The 25565-nt window shown below is 48.5% G+C and overlaps 2 protein-coding genes across 17 annotated transcripts in view; both read left to right on the top strand.

Annotated features, from left to right (window-relative positions):
* Positions 1-4587, top strand: part of LOC141750102 (rho GTPase-activating protein 39-like) — a 56190-nt gene extending 51603 nt beyond the window's left edge. For all 5 annotated transcript variants that reach the window (XM_074604684.1, XM_074604686.1, XM_074604688.1 and 2 more), the window contains 3 exons: positions 643-734; positions 1271-1440; positions 1861-4587. In XM_074604684.1, the coding sequence (XP_074460785.1) occupies positions 643-734; positions 1271-1440; positions 1861-2055 (457 nt within the window). In that variant the 3' untranslated portion in view covers positions 2056-4587. The remainder of the gene's footprint in view (positions 1-642; positions 735-1270; positions 1441-1860) is intronic.
* Positions 4588-10863: 6276 nt separating this feature from the next.
* PHF20 (PHD finger protein 20) overlaps positions 10864-25565 on the top strand; it is a 69727-nt gene continuing 55025 nt past the window's right edge. For 4 of the 12 annotated variants that reach the window (XM_074605296.1, XM_074605294.1, XM_074605291.1 and 1 more), the window contains exons 1-6: positions 10864-10998; positions 13320-13366; positions 14794-14841; positions 17805-17861; positions 19494-19622; positions 24342-24456. In XM_074605296.1, the coding sequence (XP_074461397.1) occupies positions 24374-24456 (83 nt within the window). In that variant the 5' untranslated portion in view covers positions 10864-10998; positions 13320-13366; positions 14794-14841; ... (1 more) ...; positions 19494-19622; positions 24342-24373. The remainder of the gene's footprint in view (positions 10999-13319; positions 13367-14793; positions 14842-17804; positions 17862-19493; positions 19623-24341; positions 24457-25565) is intronic. The other 8 variants (XM_074605297.1, XM_074605295.1, XM_074605293.1 and 5 more) reach the window with 5 other exon arrangements.

Raw genomic sequence — 25565 nt, 5'->3', positions numbered from 1 at the left:
AGGCACTGAACTTTCGCCAGCTTCAACAGTAATAGTTGGCCAGGGCAGGGAAGGGACAAGGTCCTGGGGCCCTGGCAGAGCGGTTCATCAAATGCAGCACATCAGCCTTGATGGTGCACAAGACATGAGGGGTCAAGAGAGACTGTCAAGGATCTGTATGGTGAGCACAGGGCATTCTGGTTTGGGTTTGGTTTTTGGCTTGGGTTTTTTTTGTTTTGTTTTGTTTTATTTAAGATTTGCGTTAGTTTTTCAGTAGCTAAACTTGATTTAAGGTAGCTAGCAAAAGATTCAGCTTTGCCGTGTAAGGGTTTCTAATATCTTGGTATATTTAGCCAGAGATGCTTTTATCTTTGGACTGAACATGCTGCAGAGAGGCCTAGTTACAGAAAATAATCACTGAGGACAGAACGATAGTTGATGTCTGAGCTAGTTGGAAAGAGATGAGTGTTTCTTCTGCCCCCACTTTAAACAGGCAACCCATTCTCTCTGAGGAACTGCTTCTGTAGCTGCCACTGGTGCGTGCTCCCTTCTCCCTGGGGACCCAGAAGCGGCTTCGGAGCCACGGTTTGCCAGCCAGCTGCCACACCAGGCACACTGCCCTGCTCGCTCTCTGAAGCACCTTTGCTGTGTCTCTGTTTGCAGGATACCTGGTGACATAGATGAAGTCAATGCGTTGAAGTTGCAGGTGGATCAGTGGAGAATCCCAAGCGGCCTTAGCGACCCCAACGTCCCAGGTATGGGAACGCGGCAGGCGGGTGTGCTGCAGCCGTGGTAGGCTGGGGTAGGAGGGGAAGGTACAGGAGCAGCCCAGGAGGTGTGCTGCTGCCTAGGGAACAGTACGCAGGCTGGCTTCACCAACGGGCTTTTCATTCTGTGCCTTTCCACTGCCTTTCCAAATAATGCCCGTATTAACGACACGAGGGGTCGGGGGGGAAGCTCTGGCACAGTGAGACTATGGAGGCTCATCAGCGTGCAGAGTGGCTGGGAGTCATTCAGGAGCAGCGCTCTGTCGCCAAGGTCGCATTGTCCTCTGGGCAGCCCCAAAGCCGCTTCCTGGAGGAGCGGGTAGGTACGAGCCAGCGTTCCCCTCTAACTGGCCGACTGCCTGAGAGTTTCAGGGGCAAGACTGAAATAAGGTGAAACAGCACAAGTGCAGAATCCCTTCTCTGCCCTCTGTTTCCTGAGGGATTGTGTCTCACTGCTGGGTTTGCCTCTGAAGGTGGTGGGGAGGTAACCAGAGCTGTCCTCACGCACCCTGCTTTCTGCCTAGCCTCTCTCCTCAAGCTCTGGTACCGGGAGCTGGAGGAGCCTGTGATCCCCCAGCAGTTCTACAAAGAGTGTATCAGCAACTACGAGAACCCCGACGCTGCCGTGGCTGTAGTGCAGCTTTTGCCGGAGCTCAACAGGCTGGTGCTGTGTTACCTCATACACTTCCTGCAGGTAGGCAGCCCCCACTGCTGGCCGGGAGCCTGGAGCACATGGAGCACGATTGGTGGGGACAGCCGTGGTGGGTTTTGGCAGGCTTTCAGGACCTCTCACCTGTATTTAAGGTGGGCTTGATGGAGGGAGTTCTGCTGGCCTTGTCCCTTATGGGAACAATAAACCGTGTTCCTGATCTTGTAGAACATGAGGCCAGTCCCAAAGGTTGAGATCTGCAAGGTGTTCCCCGTCTGCTGAGGCTCCCACAGTGTCAGCTATGTCAGACCATAGTGGTCTTCTCCTATGAACGTGTGGCTGTTGGGGCAGTGTCCTTCAGGGAGGTCACCTCTCTGCTCTCCTTGCACCTCTTCTTAGGCCATGTGTTTGGAGTCTCTTGCCCTTTTCCTCTGCTTCACCTGAATGTCTTCTTATTATCTGCAGATCTTTGCTCAGCCGTCAAATGTGGGCAGAACAAAGATGGATGTGAATAATCTGGCCATGGTGATGGCCCCCAACTGCCTGCGCTGCCAGTCTGACGACCCTCGCATTATCTTTGAGAACACGCGCAAAGAAATGTCCTTTCTTCGCATGCTGATAGTGCATTTGGACACGAGCTTCATCAAAGGGCTGGTTTGAGCTGCTGGCCTTGGGGTCCAGAACATTGTTCTGGGGGGAGTCACTGGGTGCCCGCAGTCTTCTCCCCTCCACTTAGGTTTCTTCCATCGTCCTTGCTGTTGTCACACCCTGGGTTAGCCCCTGAGTGTCTCCCAGCATATGACCTTGAGGATAAGGACAAGACACTCCTGGAAGGCTCAGGCTGTTCAGCACCAGGAAGTTCTTGGACATGCCAGGCCAGATTCAAGTGATTCCCGGCCTTCCAGCGTGTGTCAGAGGGGGGCAGCCCTCCTCCTTGGAGCTGCAGGACTGGTTGCTCATTGAAAGGGCCGTGACATCTATGAGAAACTGCTACCTGGAGCAGTGAGACTCTCCATCTCCCTTCTGGAAGCAGAGTTGGCTTCAGGTAGGAGGACATCACTCCTATATTGCGGCATGAGCTGGTCCTGGGGGAGATGCTGCCTCATTGGGGATAATCCCACTGCTGTGGAGCCAGCCTGGTTCACCTCTGCAGAATGTTGGTTGGAGGCACGAGGATTGTTCTGACAACGCACGATGCTGTTGGTAGAGGGATGTGAAGTGGCGGGGGGTTCGCTGAGGCAGGGGGGTTCCTTGGACTACCCTGGTCAGGGGAAGCACGTTGCAGCCCAGGGAGGGGAGATGTTTGAGCCTCTGCTGCCGGTGGCTGGATAGGTAGACATCCCACAGCCGGCAGTCCTGGCAGGCTGGATCCGCACAGCATCCATCTCACCTTCTCCTTCAGGCAGCTTCAGAGCTGCGCAGCGGTGTGTGGTCAGCGTGTGGGACCTGCCCTGTGCTGAGCTAAACCAGCACCAGCCATGCCACGGGGGCTGGGGGCAAGAGGAAGGCCACACACCTGACAACAAACAGGTAAACAACCTCTTTGGCATCCTCCTAATGAGGGCCGTATCCTCTGGAGGGGCAACCCCAGCGGCCTTGCAGCTCCTTTCTGCTCTGAGCAGTGTGAGCTGACACCAGCTTTCCTGAAGAGCATCTGAGACCATGATCAGAGAGCTTCCGCAGCTCCAGCATCCCCCCTTCCCGGTACCAGGTCCTTCCCAGACCGCTCTGCCGGGGACTGAATGCCAGTTCTGCCCACCCTCCTGGTTCAGCCCGGGTCTAAAGATAGCAGGGAAGGCCCCCCACCATAAGAAGTGCTCCTGTGCTCAGATGTGCCCTTCCAGGCAGAGCAGCAGCATTGCTGCGTGCTCCTGAAATGCCCATACTGCCCGGAGTCAGCTGTGGCGTGTGTGCTCTTCCCACCAAATTCCCATGGGATTTGCAGAGGGGTTGGGATGGAAGGGGAAGGAGAGGAAGAGGAAGGAAGAGGCAGGTCTGAGAGGCTGAGGTGTGGTGGAGCCGGTGTGGAGGTGGTGTCAGGCAGGGAGCTCAGCATTCTCAGTGACGGTGTTAAACCCCTGCAGCTTCCCGTGTGCCACCGTAAGTGAGGCACAGCAAGGACAGTGTCTTTCAGAGGCAGTGCACGGGTTTCCCTGCAGCCTCTGGATGCTGTTGCGTGTTCCTTAGCAAGCAGCATTTTCTAATTTGGTGGCGTCCTGGTGTAGCTATTCTCTTCCTTTGAAGTGTTTTCCCTGCTGGAGGCAGGTTTGCTACAAAAAGCTGTGTGTTGGGGTTACTCGTGCAACGCCAAGTGCTGGTAGCATCCGAGGTCGCTTTTGCATTTCTGCATCCTGCTCCTTTTCAAGTGGGGACCCGGGATCATCCCCTCCTGATCGCAGTGGGGAGCTTAGCCCGGCCAGCAGGGAGGTTTAAAGCTGATGGCTGAATCTACAAAAAGTTTGGGCGTAAAGTACCACATCCCCAAGCCTGTTGGCTACTTGGATCTCATGATGTGCGTGAACGGGGTTTCCAGGGCACATGTTTGCTGGGATGAACTCCACTGCCCAACTGAACAAGGGTTGTGGTTCCTCTCCTCGTACCAGACGCTTCTGCGGTGCAGTGGGCCAGGAAATCTTGCTGCCATGTCAGGATTAGCTCTGTCAAGTGGACGTGCCTCCAAAAATGTGCCAGGGTCTGTTTCACGCTCCCATCCCATCCCAGGGCTTCGAAGCCATTCAGCTCAGTTTGGCCTCCTGAAGCGCTGAACAACTTCAGATATGAGGCTGCTTTCCCAGAAATTTAGAAACGGGCAGAGGGTTAGTGGCTCTGGCATATTGTACGGAAATCTGAATCGTTGAACAGGCTCGGCACGCCGCGTCCTGCCCCGCGGTGGGCTGGAGCAGCCGTGTAGCGCCTGCCCCCCTCTTTGGGCTGCAGATGCATGTGCCTGTGTCAGGCTTCGCCCGCAGCCAGCCCCCACCTTGGCGATCCCTGTTATTCCTTGCACTTAGCTGTAGCAGGCAATCAAACCGTAGGCATTTGCTGCTATTACAAATGAATGCTTCTTGCCAGGGCTGTAAAATAGGCTAATAAACGACACTGGATATTATTTTCTTTGCCAACAGATTTGTAAATACGAATCAGTAAAGCAGCCTCTCCTCTGTTATAATAAATACAATTCCCGTGGTCGTCTCTTGTCTTTTTTTGTGAAATTCTGAGGCATGATCATGTCTGCCTGGAGCTGCAGATTTCAGCCTGGGTGTCAGTGTTCACGAATAACGTTTGGGAATCAGCACGAGGTAAGCACTTGGAAACCAAGCTGTGGGCTGCTTCTGTTGTCCTTAACTCTCAGGCAGCTGCTGAGAAACGGAACTTGGAAGAGACAGGTTAAAAGAGATAAAGGACGATACTTCTTTACACAGGCTCTTCTGGAGCCCTCCAGGGTCAAAAAGGGATTAGAGAAGTTTATGGGCAATAGCTCCAGAAATGGGGAGTCCGAGGGTGAGAGGGGGGTGCTGCTAATGTCCCTCATCCAGCAGCTGTGGGTGCTGCAAGTGGGCTGCGGGGGGTGGCCGTGCACGCGTGCTTCCCCTGCGCAGTCTCTTGGGCTGCTGGGCTGGCGCGCCTGGGACATTTTTACGTTCAGACTGGAGGATTCTCTGATCTTCCCTCCATCCCCGCACCAAGGAGCAGCCGGGTCTGTGCTGGTGCTCCAGACTCGCGTTGGTTGCGCGCTGCGGTGGGACTGCGGCACAAGTGCCGGCTGAGCCACATCAGCCACACAGTGATGAGTTACGGCCCTGGCTCTGGCCAGTGCTGCTGATGTTCCGGGGGTGGTCACTGTCTTGGCAGCACTGGGAAAAGATGTTGCACTTCAGGCAAAGTGGGTAAGGGCTCATTGGTCGCTCCAGCAGTTTAAGATGACCCATGCTGGCCCAATTCCTGGGTCTTCACAGCAGCCTTGCTGGCAGGAGGGTGGTGGGTGGCCTATAGCCTTCAGGAGAGGGGCAATGACAAGCGGGAGTGGAAGGAAGACCTATAGCATCACAACCTCACACAGCCCTTTCCTTGGTGGATGTCTGCAGCGTGATACCTAAGTGTTCCCCAAGGTTTTGCTGGGAAATGAGATGATTTTGGCCAAATCAAAAAAGGCCACAAAACCAAGTGCTTCAGCTTAGGCTCAGAGACTGGGTGACTTGCTCCTGCGGGCACCTTGGCCTGGATTCCTCGAAAAAATTAACGGCCAGAGTAGCGGCTGGGCTCAGAGCAAGCTTGTGGTTTGTTCTCAGCTTCCACCGGCAGCTTGGGACACAGCTCACTTGTCTTTGGCTCCTTGTAGAGAGGAGGCACCTGCAGCTTGTCTGGGACTTGCTCCCGGTGGTGGGAGGATAACGTGTCCCAGTGGGGCCAGCACCCTTGCAGTGCTGGGTGCTCTTGCTGGCGCTGTTGAATTTCTGGCTGGTTTTAGTCTCCTTTTCAGAGAGCCTGGCGTGAGCCTTCTGCTGTCTCTGTGATTCTGTCCTGGGAATTTGGAAACGGAAACGGTAAAAGCAATTCTCCCAACTCCTGATTGCAGCGGATAGACACCATGCCCTCAGGTCTGCTGTCCACGCTCTGCCCCAGCTCCTGAAGGGGCTGGGTGGCTGTTGGGGGATCACGGGTGGATTTTGGACCTCTCTGCAGGTTCAGCTTGAGATGGAGGAAGGTGGGGCTCAGCTTTGGCAACTGCCTGGTGTTTTACAGGAGGTGCTAACCACAAGGCACCCATCCCGCTCACCCACCACCTCTCCCAGTAGAGAACCTGCCTGCAGTCTCTCCTCCCCTTGCAAATGTGAGTGGTCTCCCTCCTCCAGGCCCACCAGAGATACTCCATTTCTCACTCAAACCACAGATGCCCAGGGGTTGTGCCACCTCCCCAACAATCCGGGGCGGTGCGAGGCCAGTTTTTAGCCTAATCCTCATGGAGGCTTTTAGGCTAATCCTCACATCAAGCTTTGCACTAACCCAGCCCTGTGGGAAGACAGAGACCAGAGGAACAGGCAAGCCTGCTCCAGGAGCCCTGCAGCACGGAGGGAGGAGAGACGGGAGGGTCCCTGTCCTGACGCTGCCCCAGCACAGGTTTGATGTGGGTGCAGCAAAGGGCTGGCAGATTCAGCAGAACCGGCTAGTGGAGATGGCACTGGGCAGGGCTCAGGCTCCGGCACTCCCCTGGACTGTCTGTGGGACAGCCATCAACGATAAGATGGAGAAAGCTGATTCAGCAGCCGAGCGTTGCTACTTTTAGAGCTCCTGTTGTCCCGTAGCATTTGTCAACCATGGTAAATGGTGGAGGGAACTGGGTGCGGGCGCAGGCAGCTGGGGAACCTTCTCAGGCATGAAGAGCGAACAGGGCAAAGCCCAGGCATTCAGAGTGAGGTGGAGCACGTAAGGACCCCACTGGATTTGATTGCTTCCAGTTGGCTGTGCAGAAAAACTTTTGGGACACATGGAGTCACTCATCAGCTGGATTTTTCCTTTCGAAGCAGGGGGCACCAGCTGAAGACTCGGCACAGCCCGTGAACCCGCGTATCCCAGGGGCTCCTCCTGCCCCGGCCTCCACCTGGAGCTGCCCCAGTCTCACCATCAAAGCCATTCCACTTTGTCTGGAGTGCTTAGTGTTCGGTTACTGGTACCATAAAGGGACGTCGTGTCTGAGGACCGTGTGACCTGAGCTGTCAGGGTTGGGAGCTGGCAGGATTCAGGGCCTGATTACCATGAAGGTGTTCAGAAGCCCAAGACCAAGACTGGCCCTACAGGCTACTACTTCTCCTAAAGGAGAACTGGTGGCTTGTACCAGCTCATCTCTACTCACAGCCCCATTTCCTCCACCCCGTCTGTGCCAGGTGCTTCATTGAGATCGCAACCAACAGGGGAGAACAGGGTGGAAGTGAAGGGCAGGGGATGGAGGAGGAGCGGAGTCCCCTCCTTTGAGGGCAGTGAGGTATTGGATTGTTTCAGCCGTGAGGTACAGCTTCCCCTGAAACGACCCGGCCTTGGGGCCTGCTGGGGAAGGTGACGGTGACAGTGCTGCAATTGCGAACAGTACCCAAACGCTGGGCTGGGGTGTCCCTGCAGTGCGTGCTGCCTCCCCGCGCTCAGGGCAGGATAGCCACTCAAGAGCACAGGACAGCCAGACCCTATAGCCCCAGGGACCGCAGAAGGGCCTATAGAGCAGGGTCTCTGCCACCTGCAGGCAGGTCCCCCCCAGGGAGGATGAGATGAAGGGGACTGCGACCTCCCCCCAGTTCCCAGCTGAATCAGCAGCGTGGGGGGAGGGAGAGGGGTGTCCTAGGTGCACCGATGCAGAAGCACCCGCTCGTCTGCCTGTCTCTCCCACACCGCTCCACGGATGGGGCTGCGCCTGCCCTGACCAAGGGCAGCGGCGGAGGGTGGGCATTCTTCCCTGGAGATCCGGATGCTCGGGCAAACAAAGAAGGGGCGAGAAACTGTCCTGAGGTAGAAGCTGCCCAGGCGTGGAGTGCTGTTGTGAGGAAGGCACGCTGACTTGGTGAGTCCTTCATCTCCCAGCCTTACGTGCAGCTTGGGACCAGGCCTGGAGGTCAGCCAGGCCTGTGGAGACAGACCTCCAGCGAAGCTCTGACAAGAGCAGGTACGCGTGAGGTGAGGCACGGCGGGGAGGGCTGGACACAGAAAACTCACCCCTAGACCACTGCAAGCACTGTGGTGTGGGAGGCAGGGACCGTGTCCAGACGAGTCTATGCTGGCCCCCATCTGAGTCCCACCAGGGCAGAGGAGCTGCGCAGCGGCCGCCTCTCTGGCGGCAGAGCGGGCGGCTCTTGCAGCCGCACAGCCTGCAGTGACCCCGCGTGGGCTGCGCGCAGGCAGCCGAGGGCTCCCCGCCTCAGCCTGGCAGAGGCCCTTGTGCCGGAGAAGATAAACCCTGTGGGCGCAGAGCCGCCCTTCCCAGCTGCCACGCTGGCCCCTTGGGTGGCCGGTCAGGGAGGAGGGGTGACTCCAGCCAAGCGCAGAGGCTGGACTCGCAGGCAGCTGGCTGGAGCTGGTTTGGCCTCCTTTGATAGCCAATGCAAGAAGCAATTTCTGAGCACAGTTCTTCGGGTGCCGAAGCGGAGGCAGAAGGCTGGCTGGCTGCGTTGCCCTTGCCACGTGCCTGATTTTCTCTGCTGAGGTGTGGGGAGGCTGGGCAAGAAGCTCAGCAATCTGACAGGCAGGGGAAGCGTCAGCAGCGTGGCTGCCCGCGCCCAGGGCCAGCTCTTGGATAGCACAGCTGTAGAGCTGGCCTCGAAGGGAAGGAGCTGGAGGACACCTCGCTGGGAGCTTCCTCCCTCTTCCTTTGGAATGTCACCTCATCGCAGACCCTCGCCTTCGGGTCTCTGCCTGAGCCAGCTCTGCCAGTCCTGTGCTGATCTGAGCCTTACCCCAACCCACGGACTCGTTTCCCCCCTGTACCTCAGACCTGCCTCATCGCTGTGGGACTTGTGTGCTCATCTGGTCACTGTCACCGGACCTGCTCTGCTCCCGTTACCACTGGCCTGCACCGTGCTAGGTAGGGCAGTCCCTGCCTGTCCCGCTGCTAGCTCGGCCCTGGCTCTCCTGTCCCGGCACAGCATCCCCCCCAGTGAGCCAGGTGGGGTTCACGACGCTGCTCACGCTGAGCATGAGACGGGACCAGCATTACTTTCCAGAGAAGGCAGACAGACCCTTCCCAGGTTGCAAAGCCTAATTTATCCACGTTTATTGGTTTCCTCGGTGTGTGGGGAAACGCTGGATCCCAACTGATACAGCTAAGCTGAGCAGAAACCCTTGGAGGGAGCTGGGATCTGTCTGAGACACAACCGGGAATGGGCAGAGGCAGCACTGGTGTTTATGGTGGCTGCCAGAGCAGGAGGAGTGGCTCCTGCTGGGAAGGGCTGGCGCTCCACGGTCAGCCAAAACAGACAGGTTTGTCTAACGTCTGAGGCTTCCTGATAACGTGGACCACGGATGCTGCCATTGGATGCTGAAACCGGAGTCCTGGAGAGTGCACAAGGAGAAACATCATAAACTGGCATAGACAAATCCCCGGACTGCCAGCAGCCGTGTGCTCTTGGTGGGAACAGCAGAACAAAGGACTATTTCCCACATCTCAAAACCAGTGGGATCTAGAAAGACCCATTTCTGTGGAGAAAGAAGTGGTTTCTGACATGTACCTTCTCATGGCAGATATGCTAAGAGTGTGTGGGTTTTCTCAAATGATGAAAACTCATGAATGAAATATAGCACTCAAAAAAAAACCAATACACAAACACTACGCTGACGTTTCAGTAAAAAAAAAAAAAATCTATTTTCCTCAACACTTTGGAGTTATTTTTTTAGCCAATTTCTATTTTAATGCTTTCTGCATTTTTTTCTCTTGCTTCTAGAAACCTGCAATGTTAAAACCCTGTGTGAGATTTTCAGGTTAAAAATAAATCCAAGCTGATAACTACATTTTCTGCCACTTTTTTTTTTTTTTTTTTTTTTTTTTTCTCCTATTGTGGTATTTTTAGCAAGCCGCTCCGCTTCCACAAATTCCCAGCCCACAGCTCGGGCTCTGTCAGAGAAGCGTTAACACCGGAGTTGCTGTACAGCGGTGGGGACCACCGTGCTTTAAACCACCCTTTGTGCTCTCCGGGTCCTGCGCTGCTCATGGCGCCGGGCTGAGGCTGATGTCATGGGAGCAGCCAGAGTGGTGCAGTGGCAGCGGTTCCTCTGGTGACTCGGGAGGAGGAAGACGGAGAGAAAAGCACTTGGCCTCGGGCCGCGCTGTGCCCGGCAGCACCTTGGCCGCTGCAGTTACTCCTTCCATCTCGAAACCCGTCAGGCAACAATCACCCACTTGTCTTTGGCCTCTGAGCAGAAAATGATGGATTATCCCAGGAAAACCACCCGAACCAGAAGAGTTTATCCACCCACAATAATAAACAGTGTAATATTTGACATTAAGGACCTCAGACTGGAAAGATTTTTGCTTTGTGTCAGTCTGGTTTTGGCTTTAACCTAGCATAAAACTAAAAAAAAAAAAAAAAAATTGACTTGCCCCTGCACAATTCTGTATCTACAGAAGATCAGCCAGTTCTCAAAGGGGAGCAGCAGCTTGAGGGGCGCTGATGATCCACTCGGGTCGGCACTGGTGAGGCCTCACCCGCAGCGCTGTGTCCGATGCTGGGCTGCCGGGGAGAAGGGGCACCGACGAAGGGGACCAGGCCGAGCAGACGGCTGCCGAGCTGGTCGGAGGGCTGGCGTGCGGGAGGAGAGCCCACAGCCCGGCCGCCCGGGTTGACGGAGGCACCGGAACGGCCGCTCGCCCGGCGGGGCCGCGCTCCCTCAGCGCGGGGGGCGGCTCCCTCCGCGCCCGGCCCCGCCCCCTCCTGGCGGCCCTCCGGCAGCGAGGGGCGGGGCTTACGGACCACGCCCCTCCCGCCCCGGCCCCGCCCCCTCCCTGGCGGCGCCGCATCGGGGCGGCCATTTTGTGGCGCGGGGCGGTCGGTGGCGCTGGGCTCGGCGCGGAGCGGGGCCCGGGGCGGGTCGGCTCCGGTCTCATCCTTTTCCCGTGCAGATCCCTCGGTAAGAGCGCGGCGGCGCCCGGGCGGGCGGGGCCGGGCCGCTGCACTGCGGGCCTGAGGGGAGGGGAGGCGAGGCGAGGCGAGGCGAGGGGAGGGAGGCCGGGCGCGGCGCGGCTGGCACGCGTCCCCCGCACAAAGGGCCGGCCGGGCCGGGCCGGGCCGGGCCGGGCGGCGTCTCGTGCGCTGCGGGCCCGGGGCGCCGAGCGGGGTCCGCTCCCGCCTGGCCGCGGCCTGGCGTGCTGCGGCCGGGGGGCCCGGGCCGCGGGCCGGCCCACGCCCTCCGCTCCTTCCCTCCCTCCCGCCGCGCCTCCGCCCGCGCCCGGCGGCCCGCGGAGCTGCGCGGCCGGCGCGGGCAGGTGAGTATGTGCGGGCCGAGCGCCGGCGCCGAGGGTCCGGCCGTCGGTGGCGGCCGAGTGACCTTGCGGCGGTGGCGGGGCCGGAGCCCGAGCCGTGGCCGGAGCGCGGGGGCTGCGGCGGCCGGGGCTGGGCGGGCGCGGGGGTGGCGCAGGCCGGGAGCGGCTGCGCGGGGCCGGCCCTGGCGGGGCTCGTCCCGGGGGCGCTCGGTGGGGCGCCGGCGGCTGCTCCGCGCCCGGCCCCAGGGGACGAAGCGAGGTGGAGCCTGGTGTGGGGCAGGTACCTGCCCCAAAGGTGTTCACCGCGGCCGGGGGCTGGTTTCCGTCGTCGGCTGGAGGTTTCTGGCCTTCCTGTGTTCCATGAAGTCTGGAGCACATTTCTGGCCTGCTGCACTTTGTCCCTTCAGAATATCATTAAGGAACAGAAATAACGGTGGATCCTCACACCAGCCCAGAAGTTTTCCGTGTCATACCTATTTAACGTATAGGGTTGGGAGGCATCGTATTCCTGACAGGCCTAGGTTCAGGTATGGCTTGTTGCCTCTGAAATGGATTATTGAACCCGTTGGCTTAGCAGGGACGTGCAGAGTGTAGCCGTAGCAGTGCTTGGTTAATCGAAGCAGATGATCAGTACAATTTTGTGAAATAGTGATATCTCCTTTACTTATTGAAAATCTTCCTGGGATCACGGAGATGTTTCTGTGATCCGAGCCTGTTGTTTCTAGCCTAAATGCTTGAAAATAGATCAGGAGGGATATTTGAATGTTGATGAGTCCAAGCTGGATAAAATAAACGTTGTCTTTCTGTGTACAGAATTTGGTATCCTATGCGGAAGGAGAATAAACTCAAATGTTGAAAACAAGACTAATGACTTGAAGTAACCTTTTGTAGGTATCTGGACAGAAGCTTGTAACTGAACATCTCTGTAACAGAAATGCTTTTGACCTGGGTTCCTCTAATTTTCTATAACGAGCCAGGATCCTTTCAGGGATCCTTGCTTTTCCAAAAAAAAAAAAGCCAAGTGAGAAGACTTGCAATGAAGATCAGTCATAATTCTCCTTAATTTTTGTCTGACTTTTTTAATAGCTCTGGTATTGAAGGTGGATTAGATGAATACTCGTTATTTGACCCAAGTCATCTTGTGGAAGAGTTCAGTTTATTTTCTTGCTGATATCTGTGTTGATGTCTCCTGAATGGAAATAAAATTTTACTTGAGCGGCCTGAGAGTAAAATCTGCTTGCCTGTAATCCAGAGTAATTAATTAAGGTCAAGTTGGGAATGAGGCTAGAATAGTAATTGCTCATAACAGTGCTGCCTTGACTGAAACGTAAGAAGCATGTAATTAATTCTTACCTTTAATTGGATAAGTTCTCTGAGGCGCTTTCTTTTGCTCTTGTAGTTCCCGGATAACCTAGGCAATGATATTGACCTAAATTCTTCCCCTTGGTCAGGAGAGGAGGGTACAGCCCCTGATTTATAGGGGATGATAAATTCTCTGTAACTACATATTTCATTTCTAATTGCATCTCCAGAAACTAGGTATTGTCTGTAGCTGTAATTTGTCAGACCTTAACAGGAGCTGACACTGTTGCTGTAGGAAAGCTGTCCTGCCACTTGTCTTCTCATTTCTGCCCATCTGGCACTCTCCTGCGCAGATGTGAGCACTTGTGTGGCAGTGCTGTGAGCTGAGCTAAAGAATGCACACGGGGTGGGGGAAGGATTTATTGTTCAGCCCCACAAGTGGTTGTCATCAGTATTTAAACTGCGTTCTTGATGGTTGCCTAATTGCGTGGGCGCAGTGGTTTTTTTAAATCAGAAAAGTTGCATGTACTTTAGACTTAATGGTGCATCATATTGAGAAGTCTTGTGGAGCGCTTGTAGTAGTTCAGCAGTTGAACAAGTCTACTCCTTTTTTTGTTTCAACTTATTCCTTATCATCTTCATACTTCTGTTTCTTGCTTGCCTACAGGTTTGTTTTGACTTCTTGTGCTTCCTGTAGGAAAAGTCTTTTTTCAGGTAAGAAACAGTGATGTGGAGCTTGCGGTTTGTGCTTGCTGTCAAAATGCCAGTAGCTACATGCCCTATATATTTCAGAAAACTTCTTGGAACTGGTGGCTTTTCAGTTCTTTTGTGGATGCAAGCACCAGACTTAAGTGATCATGCGTGTGCGGGTGTATAATGTGTCCATGCTGACTGACTGCAGATGTGTGTGGCAGCAAGTAATGCATACTGGACTATAATTCCTTCTTTTTGAGGCTTGTTAGTTTGTTGACGTGAGTTTGTGTGGTTTTACTGGGCTTGAGACCTTTCAGACAGGCTTGTTTCAGTATAGGCAGCTGCAGTCTGCCTTATTTTTTTATATGTATATTTTTTTTTTTAAGAACTCCATTTCAGGTAGGTTTATTAAATTGTTTAAAAAGATAAATAACTGTCTTCATCTGTATCTTTATCTAGGTACCCTGTATGAAAAGAAAAAGGGGAAGTGCTAGTGCATAGTGTGGGGTGGGGTTTTTATTTGTGTATAAAGTTAGCTTTCCTAATTTTGTTGCGGATGTTAAAATACTAGTTTCAAAATGGACCGCTTTTTCTGATACTTACACTCAGCACTTCTCTCCCAAGGAAATGGAGACTGTCCCCTTGTTCCACTGGGTGCTTGACTCAGGAAACTATCTTGAACACCGCCGGTGCTCCAGATGTAGAACTGAGCATCCTTGGCCTAGGCCTGTGCATCAGTGGAACAAAGACAGTGCCACTGATAGGGCTTGGGTTAGAGTTTTTAGTTAGGCTTAAAGGCTTCTGTTAGCGGAGCAGAGGTTGCAAGACTTTAATTGCTTCTTCACAATAATGCCAGTTCCTAATGGCTTTTTAGTTATGTGTTTTCCTGTGTTTATATTAGTCCTTTGCCTGGATTGCAGCTCTATCTTCTCAGTATTGCTGTGATCAGTCTTGCAAAGAGATGCACTGGTTTTTTCTTTGTATTTTTTTTTGTTCCTGCTGTCCTTTCATCTCTGAGCTGGGGGACAAATCTACAAGCAGCCTTGAAGCGCACCCCGTTCTTTCCTTCATGTACTAAAATGGGGGAGTCGCTTCCTTCTTGCAGTATGACACACATGCAGATGATTTGTCTGCTTAATGCATTGTATTGATTGCAGACATAATTTTTCTTCAAAGCTCATGGCAGTGTAATTTGCAAGATTTCCCTTTATTTGACTGTCACGAAAATATCCTCCTCTTATCAACAACTAGGGTAGATTTGGTCCTGTCCAGTCAGGAAGCAATTGAATAATGAAACTGAGAATGCCACGTCTAAGTGTCAGAATGCTATATACTGACTGGTTGGAAACAGTGCCCTATGGGATTTTCAGTGGCCAATATTGCAGGTGCTGTAAATTATCTGTGTAAAATGTCTCTTAACATTTTTTTTTTAATGGATATTTTCACAGGTAGGCTTCTTCTAAGAGTCAGAAGTCCAAGTCCAGTTACTGCTGCAGGTACTGTTACCAGATCATTTTTGTGCTTTCCTACTGAGTGCTTCTGTTTTTGGTCATAATCTTTTCCTCTGATAGCTAAAATACGTGTTGGTGCTCATGGATAAGAAAACTCTGAAGTTCAACAGTCTGCTCTAAGTGTACAGTGTGCTGCTGAAACACTCGGAGCAATCTCAAAGCCGGGGCAGGACATCTGGTCAAAACTGAGGAATTAACTGGTCAGCTTACTGACCAACACTTAACCTGAAGTATTAAATTTCTATCTCAAATGTGGACTGCTCTAGAATACCAAGGTATTGCTTTCAGAAGGGGTGTAGGTGGTAATACTTCAAAGCCACTTAATACTTAAACGTTTGTATTGACTTTAAAACATTGGCATCAAGTGCAAAATGGTATTAGACGCAGTAATCTAGGTGGTGTAGCCAAGCAGACAGTACATAGGCAGATGGAAGTCATGTTCTTGGACCCTGCCCACTTCTTAAAGGTATATCCTTTTAAGGAGAAACCTGTTGTATTTGCAAAATGTTGAAATTGTCATGTGAGTTTTTGAGCCCATGTGTGGTTCCTATTCTTGTCTGTCATGCAAGGCCGCTCTCTAACAGTTAGCACCTTGTCCAGGGTTATTCAATAGGTTCAACCTTAGGCTGCTGCAGCACTACTCTAAACCAAATATTTAAATATAGTCCCACTGTAAGTAAGTTTGTCCAAGGAGTTCTGTGGGTTTACAGAATGGCAGTAGAATCAGTCCACTTTTTTCCTTTTCCCGATTTCATTTTTATTTGACAAAGGCACTGTGAGCTCACAGGTGCCCATTAGGCAGGGTGAAAGTGTCTCTTTGAGGACAGTTACACTCAGTGCGTTCAGCATTATGAAGTGGTTTTATACACCTCCGGGTAGAAAAACAGGAGAAACTACATTGGGGTGCCCAATTTGCAGGCTAAATTAGGCTTCTCAGAAAATTCAAATGGCTGTAGCTTGTTCTGCCACTTCTCCTGCAGTCCTGAGAAGCCTTGCATGTATGGACATGAGTTGGATTTGTGGCTGAAGAAATTGTTCTGGAGAAACACTTTTAGTTTGTTTCTCATATGACCAAAATGCAGGTCCCTCTGCCATGTGACAAATGTAGTTCATCCAACTGAGGATGTCTTCGTTGACAGGAGAGGACCGTGTTTGGTCGCCTTGACTCGTCTTTGTTCCCATGGTTAGACATGCACGGTGTGGTGAACTCATGAGAAACAACGCAGCTTGCTTGAGCCGTCTGCAGGACTTTTAGTTATTAAACATTTGAACTCTTTAATATCCTTGAGAAAATTCTTGCTCTCCGATACATTAATTTGCACCTTAAAATAACCTTCACACTGAACTTATTCTTTCTTAACTTAAAAGATCTGCAACAACAAAGGTATTTGGAATCTTAAGTTGCTAGAAGCTTTTTCAGTGGCAGAACTGTTTCATGTGAATTTTTTTCGCCCATTTGTTAGGCTGCTTTTTTCATGGCAGTTGGAATTATTTCTAAATGCAAGGAGGTGTTTGTTTTTTTTTCCTGTCTCTCTGAATAGTTAAAAGATACTTTTGAATATTCAGAAAGCATCAGTCTTACCATGATATATCTTGAAAAGCCATGCTTGTTAAATGAGAGAATATCTTGAGTATAAGATACAGAAGAGTATAATTTGAGCTTTTTGGAGCCTTGTGTCTGACATAGGGTTTTCGTTGTTGTGTTGGTTTTTTTTTTTTTTTTTAAATAACCTGTACTAAAAGATGACTTGTTAAAGTTTGTTAACCACTATGGTATTTCAGCAGAAGTCCACCAGTATGAGTAAGAATTGTACGTTACATCAGAAGGGGTGACTTCCGTTGTGTGATTCCCAGTCTGCTGTAATTGTTTTGCGGAAGAGTTTTGATGTACTTCCAAATCTAGAACACTCAGGCATTTTGACTATTTGACTTGGATTTGTCAGTTTTGGTTTTATTTATGGGCTGCCTCTCATACTTGCTATTTCAGAATTGAAGCTTTCTCTTTTTTTAGCTACTGTCCTCAGAGTTAAAGGCTGTTTGGGTGATAGGAGTGTAATGGATCCAGTGATATTTGTGGGGGTTTCTCAGTAGTAGTTCTCATTAAAGTCTTGGAAGGAAACTAGGTGTTAGATTTGGGGAAGACTGGCGGCGTTGAATGTTTCAGATACATTTGCTTAGAAGTCTTATCCGCCAAATAGCGGTTAGATAGAAAAGCGGGGAGAGCGGTTAAGCATTTCTGCAACTTGGAATAACAGAGAAACAGAAACAGAAAAAAGAAAAAAGGCAAATGAGATAAAGCGGGGCAGGGGCACCCAACAGGAGGAACTCTTGTTTTCGTATTTTCATATACAGCAGTCCATTGGAAGAGATGGTGAACTGGTGATCACCTGTGCTGGATTTTTAGCCTGTCGCTTCACCTAGAATCGTACATTCTCAATGTACAAGACAAAACTGACTGCAGGGTGTAATTTCCTTAAAGTGTGGCTTGGCCCATATGGTGGATTTAACACGTCAGTGATCTGTTCTTTAAATGTCTGCAGATGGTGCCTTGAATTTTGAGTTACTGGCATATACAAGGTTTGGTAGTTACACTGGCTGCTTGCTTAGTTAATGGGGTTATTCTGAAATCTCTGATGCACCAAAGTCGGAGTAATGATAAAGTTACTGGTGGCTTCTGTTTGGAAAAGGATAAATAAGTGGTGGAGAAACTTGATGTGGATATGCAGAGGGACCATCTGTGTGTCTGTAAGGATCTCTAAGTTTCTCTCTAATTTGGATCACAGCAGCCTGCTGACCCTCTGTATTGAAATATTTTCAGATTAAATTGATGTTCTAGAGGTGTTATTGTGGGACTGGGATATCATTGGCTGTAGAGAAAATATTTTTTTTGACCTTTAAACTACTTCTAGTCTCAAGAGTTCTCATGACTTATGTTTTTCCTTCCTTAGAGTTGTACAACAGTGTTGGGAATGCTGGCAGCCATATAAGCAACGGGTTTCTTCTTGGTGAGTATAAGCATGGATCCTTGGTTTTGATAATTGTAGATTTTCTTTAAGCTTTTGAAATTTTGCTTTAAAAGTCATGTTTTTCTTAATTCTTGCAGAGGCACTGTGGATAATATTTCTCTAAATTAAATCCTTATATTCTTAAAACAAAGACTGCACATTTTCAGATGGAGGAAAAAATGGCGGTTTCATTAAAGTAGACTTTCTGGAATGTTCTTTTATTTATGAAAAACCTGCTTTATTTCACGTGACTTACACCCTTTCCGAAATCTTGCTTGTTCAGTGTTTAAGAGTGTTTGTCTCTTACTTCCAGTGTTTTACAGGGAAAAAAGAGGGGAAAGCAGAACAGCTAAATGAGGGATGATCAAGTGATTGAAAAGAACTCTTTTCAGTAATGAGTATTTATTTCTTTAATTGCACTTGGTAATTCAAATAGGTTTTATTATAGGAAAAAAAATTTTCTGTTCTGTTGAATTGCCCGTGTTCATGATTTCTCCTTCCACGTTGGTCTGTCCTAGTCTCACCACCAGTGTGAAATGAGAGCCCAGTTACATGGGATGTTATTGAGAGGATGAAAATGACGTTCTCGATGCCCTGTAATCTTAGGGAGAGTGTGAGGAACTTTGATCTGGGGAGGGTAACTTATGTTTGCAGACACCTTTTCACTTTTGTAGCCAAATACTTTGAGTAAGTGTTGGTTTCTGCCTGAAGAGGGGAGCAAAAATAAATTGGTGTCAGTTTTGTTAGTCTACTTGTATAAACTAGAGGAAAAATAGGAGTGTGAGATAAAACACTGAGTCTTAACGCTTTGAGGTAACATTACAGAGTTGAGGAATTAGCTATACAGTATTCTTGTTACAGAAGTCATAAGTATCAGTTCAGGATCCAATGTCAGCATTGTGTTGCTCAGTCATTGAGTTTGCCTGTGTAGTTGTTGACTCTTGAGTGCTGGTTAAGATCTAGTTGAGGATCCTGCACGGTGCAAATAAGAACTGCACATAGTCCAATATCTTATTTGAAATGTGTCTTTTGGATAGAAAAAGGGAGATGAGGCAGTATTCCTTGGAATTTGTTGCAGTGTCCAACGGTCTTCATGTCCAGGTCGAATCTTTCCTGTTTCTACTCCTGTTGCATTAAAAAAAAAAAAAAAAGACTTGACTGAAGATCTGAGGCATTGTGTTCTGAAATACCAGTACTAAGGACATCTTCTGCAACTTATGGTTGTGTCCTAAAACGTACTCATCTTGCAGTGAAATGGTGTGCATAAACAAAACTTGAGGCAGGAGCACGGGGATTTAGTACAGAAACTGTTTCTGGGCTAATACTTTAACAGGTGTGGGGTTTTATTTCTGTTTTTATATGTAGGGTAAAATACAGTGAGGCATATTTCATGGTAGCAATGCTGCTGTAAGCAAAACCTGGTAGGCAGAATGTTTTTGTCTGCCCTCAATAATAGTCTGTTGTAATCATCTTCCCAAGTCAGCACCAAAACAATTTTTAAAAGTGCTGTTTAAATGTTTGTGAGACTTGTACTTAGTCTTCATAAGATGCCATTAGGATTGTATAATATAAACGGTGCCTGTAAATACTGTTTCGCAGTCTGATATAGCCATTACCTTTTCTCGTCTGCAGGTGTGTGGTTTCAGCACAGCATGGCTGTGGTTATCCACTTGCAAGGTCTTCTGATTGTGGTGGGGACCATGGACCTCTCTGGATTGACCATTCCTGATGGGGGCGTGCATATTGTAGGGGGTGAACTGGGTGAGGCTTTCATTGTTTTACCACTGACGAAGATGCAAGGCTTGGTATCATGTATGCAGATGGTATAAGTAAAAGGTCAAAACTAACTGTTGTAGAACAATAAAACCCTTAGTGCAAAATGGGACTGGACTCAGTCCTTGCCAGTTTCAAAATGGGCGCGTAGACACGATAGCAGTTTTGGAACAGTGGTGCTGGAGTGAATGGCAGAGTCAGCGTAGGCTTTGTGGTATATTGACTATAATCCTCTTTTGTCATAGAAAATGCTCATACTGCTATACGTGAAGGAAACTAAATAAGCTTGTGTCTTGGTGCGTGTATAGGAACTGCAGTTCAAATCTTGGGGCTGCCTTCAGTATCCCAGCACAGTTACACCTGTGCTGCACCTCCAGTGAATACAGGAACTCCCTCTTGCTAGTTGCTTTACTCCCTGGTTTTGCCAGTGCTTTTTATTAACCCACTATGTGTCATAAATCATAGAATTGTCTAGATTGAAAGGGACCTTTCGGATCATCTTGTCCAACCATCAACCTAACACTGACAAAACCCATCACTAAACCATATCCCTAAGCACTACTGCCATGTAGTCCCACAGAATCACCAGTAAGGTAGAATGCCTTGTAGAAATTGGAGAGCAAGCTTTCCATCCAGGATAAAAATTAATACTACTTTGCAATGAAAACTTACATTTATGCAAACTGTCAAAGTTTACCGTGCTCCTTTATCGAGCCAGAGAACTATGTTTTTTTCATGGAGCTCCTCTTTTTTTCTCTATTGTGTTCTGACGGGGGGAGGGAAATCCCTGGGTTTGGCACAGGTACTCTAAAGAATGAAGGAGATAAGAGCCTGAATTGTGGGAGCGAATTGCATTAAGTACTGAATTGAGACAGTACTAAGTTAGGCAGTGGGGCTGATTTAAAGACAGGGGTTTTGGTGTGACAGTACGTAGGGACTCGTTTAAATCATTGGTTTAAACCTGTGATTTGGAAAACAGTGTTAGCAAAGGTAGGTAAGGTTTTGAAAAAGGCTGCAGTGATTCTGCAGTTTCCAGAGAGAAAACAATAGAGGCTGTGAAAGAAAGTTTGCCGTAACTACTTGGTTTTGCTCTGTGTGATAATCTGAAAGGTTTCTCCAATTTCCAGAAGAGCCCTCCTCTGTTGGAACTTAGTGATGTGCCAGATTTGGGGCTCAGCACTGACAGAGCTTAAATAAAACTGAAGAAAGTAAGAAAATGGCTACAGGTATGGGTATACAGAGCCCGCACTGTTGGCAGAGCGTAAAACTTGTTTTAGGAGATGAAAATCATGGTCCCTGAAAGGATCAATGTAAGCGTATTCTCCTCTGCGTTGCCCTGATATAAGTGTGCGTTCCTGATTGGTACCTCTAAATATCTGAATGGTCTTTAAAAGCTAAATGACCTCATGGTGACTTTTATGGGGAAGAGAAGGCTCTCCCTTTGAAACAACAGAAATGTGTAGTTTTAGTGTTGTAGATTTCGATATATTTTCTGTTGGCAGTAGTGATTTGTCTAAATCCTGGAGTATTTGTTCCTGAAACAGGTCTAATGCTCGTAGTAGAATAAGAACTTCTGGAGAAAAGCCATACAGCTTTGGGTGTAGGCCTGGTAACTACCCTGTATTTTAACCGTGGTCTTGAGCACTTGATAAAAATGAATTCCCAGAGTTACTGAAGCAAAAAGCCTGCTCTTGTCTTGGTTTAGTCACCAAGTTAGTACAAATTCATTTTTCTGCTTGAGAAAATTTTAGAAGAGATGTTCAATATTTCCAAATTGTAGCTATGACAGTGTCTGATTAGTCTGGGGTTGTTTGTTAACGGTCTCTTTTGATGTAGTTCAAGATTTTTAAGTAGTCGTTGCAGGAGAGGACAGAGGCCGAAATATAAAATCTCGAAGCAGAGGCAAGGCCCTGGTTTCAGTGCTTTCTTTCTGAGGAACAAAGTTCTCCCTATGATCAAGGTCATGCTGGTGAAATGTGGATGGGCTTTTCAGTGCTGCCTGTTGGCCTTGTTTGTGAAGAGCTGTGTGATGGCTCCCAGCGGAGGTCACGTCATACACGGTTTTGGTCTTGCTGTAGGGCTGTATGTTTCAGGGTAAAATTGTTGAGATCCTTTAACTCCTGCAATGTTCTACCAAGTATGTAGCAGCTTGAAGAAGCTGTTCCTGAAATCAGCTGCAAATGAAGAAGACGGCCAGCCTTGGGAGGCATGCTGAGTACGGGGGCTGCTGGATCGAGTTAAATCCAGTTGCAGGGTGGGAGAGAGAACCCAAAGCGGCCCAGGTTTCAATAATTTGGGAGGAGGGAGGAAGGAGGACTTTGGGGGAGGGGGCAGGGGTTTTTGGGGGAGGGGAGAGATTTTTCCCCATATGATTTCTCCTCTTTCAACTTTCTGATCAGCTGCCTCCTGACAGGCTCGACTGGGTTAGTGAGGTGCCATAGGTGTGTGCTCTCACAAATGCTGGTGTTAAGCCGCCTCTAGCTGTAAAGTGGGCAGAGTTCAGACTTCTCACAGACCGTACAGCCTCTGTAAATATGGTTAAATGGCTTTCACTTTTTTTCAGATTTCCCTTTAGTTGTGATACTTGTAGGGTTTTTTTAATATTTGACTGAAACTATACTAAGGCCTTCTTCACCAAAATTGAGGCTTACTTATAGAAGCACTATTGTATGAGATCCTTTTACTGAAGTTGGGAGATGTGGATGTTTCTCTTCAGCCTCTTGTAGGTGAGCTGAAATGACTCCCCATCTTCAGGATTGCAGCTATTACCAAAGGGGGCCGCTGCAGAGAGCTTCAATAACGTAATTCCAGGATTACGTTGTCTTTGCATCTCCCTACTTAGGGAAAAGGAAAAATAAGTTTACAGCTGCAAGATGGCTCTTGTCCTAGTAACTTCTCCTACAAGTGTTAAGCAAAATGTGTGTCCGTTACACGTACGGAGGCAGGAAATTCTATTGCTAATGTGAGAAAGTGGTATTTTAATCATGTAAATCTGCAGACAACATAATGGATGTTTGAGATGTGGGTGGATAAACTGATTAAAAAAGAAAATGTAGCTTTGCACTTGCTGTTTGGATTTCCAGATGTATTTTTTTAATTCTTACTGTTTTATTTTTCATCAGAACATAAAACTCCAACCGTCCTAACTTTTTCTTAATTTCCTTCCCCCTCTCCTTTCCCAATTACAAGTTACTGAGGTGGTAGGTAAATGGCCCCCTACCCCAACCTCTAGCCATGTTAGAAGACTAGTCATTCCTGTACCGATTCACATCCATGCTGGGCAAACTCCCAGTTTTTTATAACGTACTGTAGAAAAGTAACTTGCAGTCTTTCTCAGTTCCTAGGTGGCTAAAATATTTTTTTTCTTTTGTTGTGAGTCACTGTGTTGTGAATTGAGCTTACAGGCAAGTGTGAGGGCTTTTTTCCCGTACCCTTGCGGGCTGCTTTAACAGTAGTGAAGATAAGCCTAAAAGCAGTGCTGTAGAGGAGGACAGCAGATCATCTTCTGCTAGAGAAGTTTCTTTGCAATGTGGTTGTTATACTCGAGGTGGTGGGGGCACCTCCATGGCCAGCCCTTGGCAAATGGCCTGGTTTAAAAAGTGTGTCGATGGAGTAGCTTTTCCCTGTGATAGAAGCTTTATGACTTTCCTAAAGATCTCTGGCTTCTGAACCGTGCTTAAACTTAGGAGTAGTTAATCTTAAAATAGTGTTAATCCTCTTATATATGCAGCTATATCGTTGCTGTTTATGCATTGTGTGAACCAAAATGCTGCTGCTTATTTCTGTTGCAAGTGCACATCTCCTTATTCCTGTAGTATAAGACTAGAATGTTTTTTAATTTAACTTGCGTCCATTTTATACATCTTTAATTGAATCCTCAGGATGTAGCCTTACTGTAAGGAGGACAGTATTGAATAAAACTTATTTGTATTTTTGGATCCTGTGAGCTTGAAGGCTACAGGAATGGATCATAGTTTTTATCTTACAATTGTGGGAAACGACTGCCAAAAAACTGGGGAAAAATAGCTCTTGATCAGGCTTACCACTAAAAATACCTTGAGAGCACCTACTTTGGCAAGATTTTTAAACCTTTACATTATCTGGTGGAAACATGTCTTAATGAACACTTTATTTTCTGGTTAAAATGGTGGAGAAGTGGGAAGAAAGCAATGCAACTACGCAAGCAGTATAGGCACTCTTCTAAAATTGTAACCAATTTTAGAAGAGTGCCTATACTGCTTGCATATTCGCAAGAAACTGCGTATTTCTAATGTCTGTGAACTCTGTTGCATTTGTAGTGATGAGGTGACAGTGTCGAGTGTTTCACTAACATGGTAGCTTTTGAAAGATTGTTATTGTGTTTGTTTTTTCCCACTTCCTATTTACTGGATTTCTTGTTTTCATCAAAACCGGGAGGGGGGAGAGAACATCATGAAACTTCTGTCTCAGTTGTGAATAAACATTGGGTTGCAGAGTTCTTAATTGACCTGGAACTTGGACTGGTGGACAAAAGTTGAGCTTCAATCTTTCATGGTCCAGTAGCTAACCATTTTGTACGCTGTCACTTGGGAACCCTTGTTTAAGAGATAATTGCCCCCATTACTTTCTGCAAACCAAAAATACAGAGGTAGCTTTTGGGGATTATGGTGCATAAGCTTATTTTGTGTATGTCTTGATTAGTGATTGATATTTAATTGCATTTTTCAGGGGAATAAAATCAGCAGTGTTGATATTACAAAATGACAAAACATCCTCCGAATAGAAGAGGGATCAACTTTGAGGTGGGAGCCCAGTTGGAAGCCCGTGACAGATTAAAAAACTGGTATTTTTTTAAAACCATTCATATTGTATTAACTCTAAGTTTTTAATATCTTAAACATTCTGTATTGGTACAATATTTAGAGTCCTGGTGATTGGTTTGTAGGAAAGTAGTTAACTTATAAAAGTTTATATACCAGTGGTTGAAATGGGCGATAGATGCTGAAATGTTGTGCTGGTCCTTAAAAAGAAGTGTGCTGGTGCTATCTGTGTCTGGGAAATAGTACTACTCATAAATCTGCTGGGACTTCAGACTCCGATACTCCTGAATTCATACTTTCAGTTCTGTGCTGTACACAGATTGTAAAGCAGACATTATGGAGAGAGAAATTCTTTGCAGTACAGAATACCCAAGGTGGTTCCTCACTGCTTCTGTTCCCATTGCTGTTGTGAACTCAAAGGCTTTAAAGTCCGATTGAAATTGTTACGGTCTGTGCACGTTTGAGGGTGGTCAGCTTTAGAATTAAAGAACTGGGTGGGGAAACACATTCAACACTAAAAAGTCTACTCTGGAGCCTGTCATGCAGGCTTTAGTTGTGAACACTTTTCTTGACTAACCAGTGCAGTAGGAAGGGAAAAAGGGCCTAAAAGTTAAGTGGGCTAACATTGAGCCTTCTAACTCTGTTCATTTTAGGAATTCAGATCAAAAAATTAGCATTGAATAAAGCTTGGTGAATGATGCATATGATGAAAATTGCTGGAGTCAAAGGCTTCTTAAATACAGGAATCAGTTTGCTTTTGTTAGCTCCTTAAGGTATCTCCTCTCTCCTGAAATCAGCTATGGTTGACCTTTATTTAAAAGTCTATGTGGGTTAGACACGATTTTACTTTACGCTCTGGAAGCTGCTGGCAGGGTAAGCGTGCAGAAGTCACAGTGCTGAAAACCGTCTGGACATCCCAGAAGGATCAAGCACTGTCTTAGACACATGGCACCTGTTCCAGAACGTCTTGGTTGCATGCAGAGTATTTCTCTACTTGCCAGGTACAAGGGGACTGGAATTGTGAAAATGAGGAAACATAGCTCTTTGTGGAAAGCATGTGGAGTACAAACACTAAATCATACTTGCATGTTGTGTTGGCTTTCCTGCATAACCAAGAGTTGTGAAGGCAGGG

This window comes from Larus michahellis, chromosome 12 (assembly GCF_964199755.1).
Source record: "Larus michahellis chromosome 12, bLarMic1.1, whole genome shotgun sequence".
NCBI classification, from domain to species: Eukaryota; Metazoa; Chordata; class Aves; order Charadriiformes; family Laridae; genus Larus; species Larus michahellis.
Note: the sequence above shows the minus strand (reverse complement) of the source record. Positions and strands in the feature narration are given on the sequence as shown.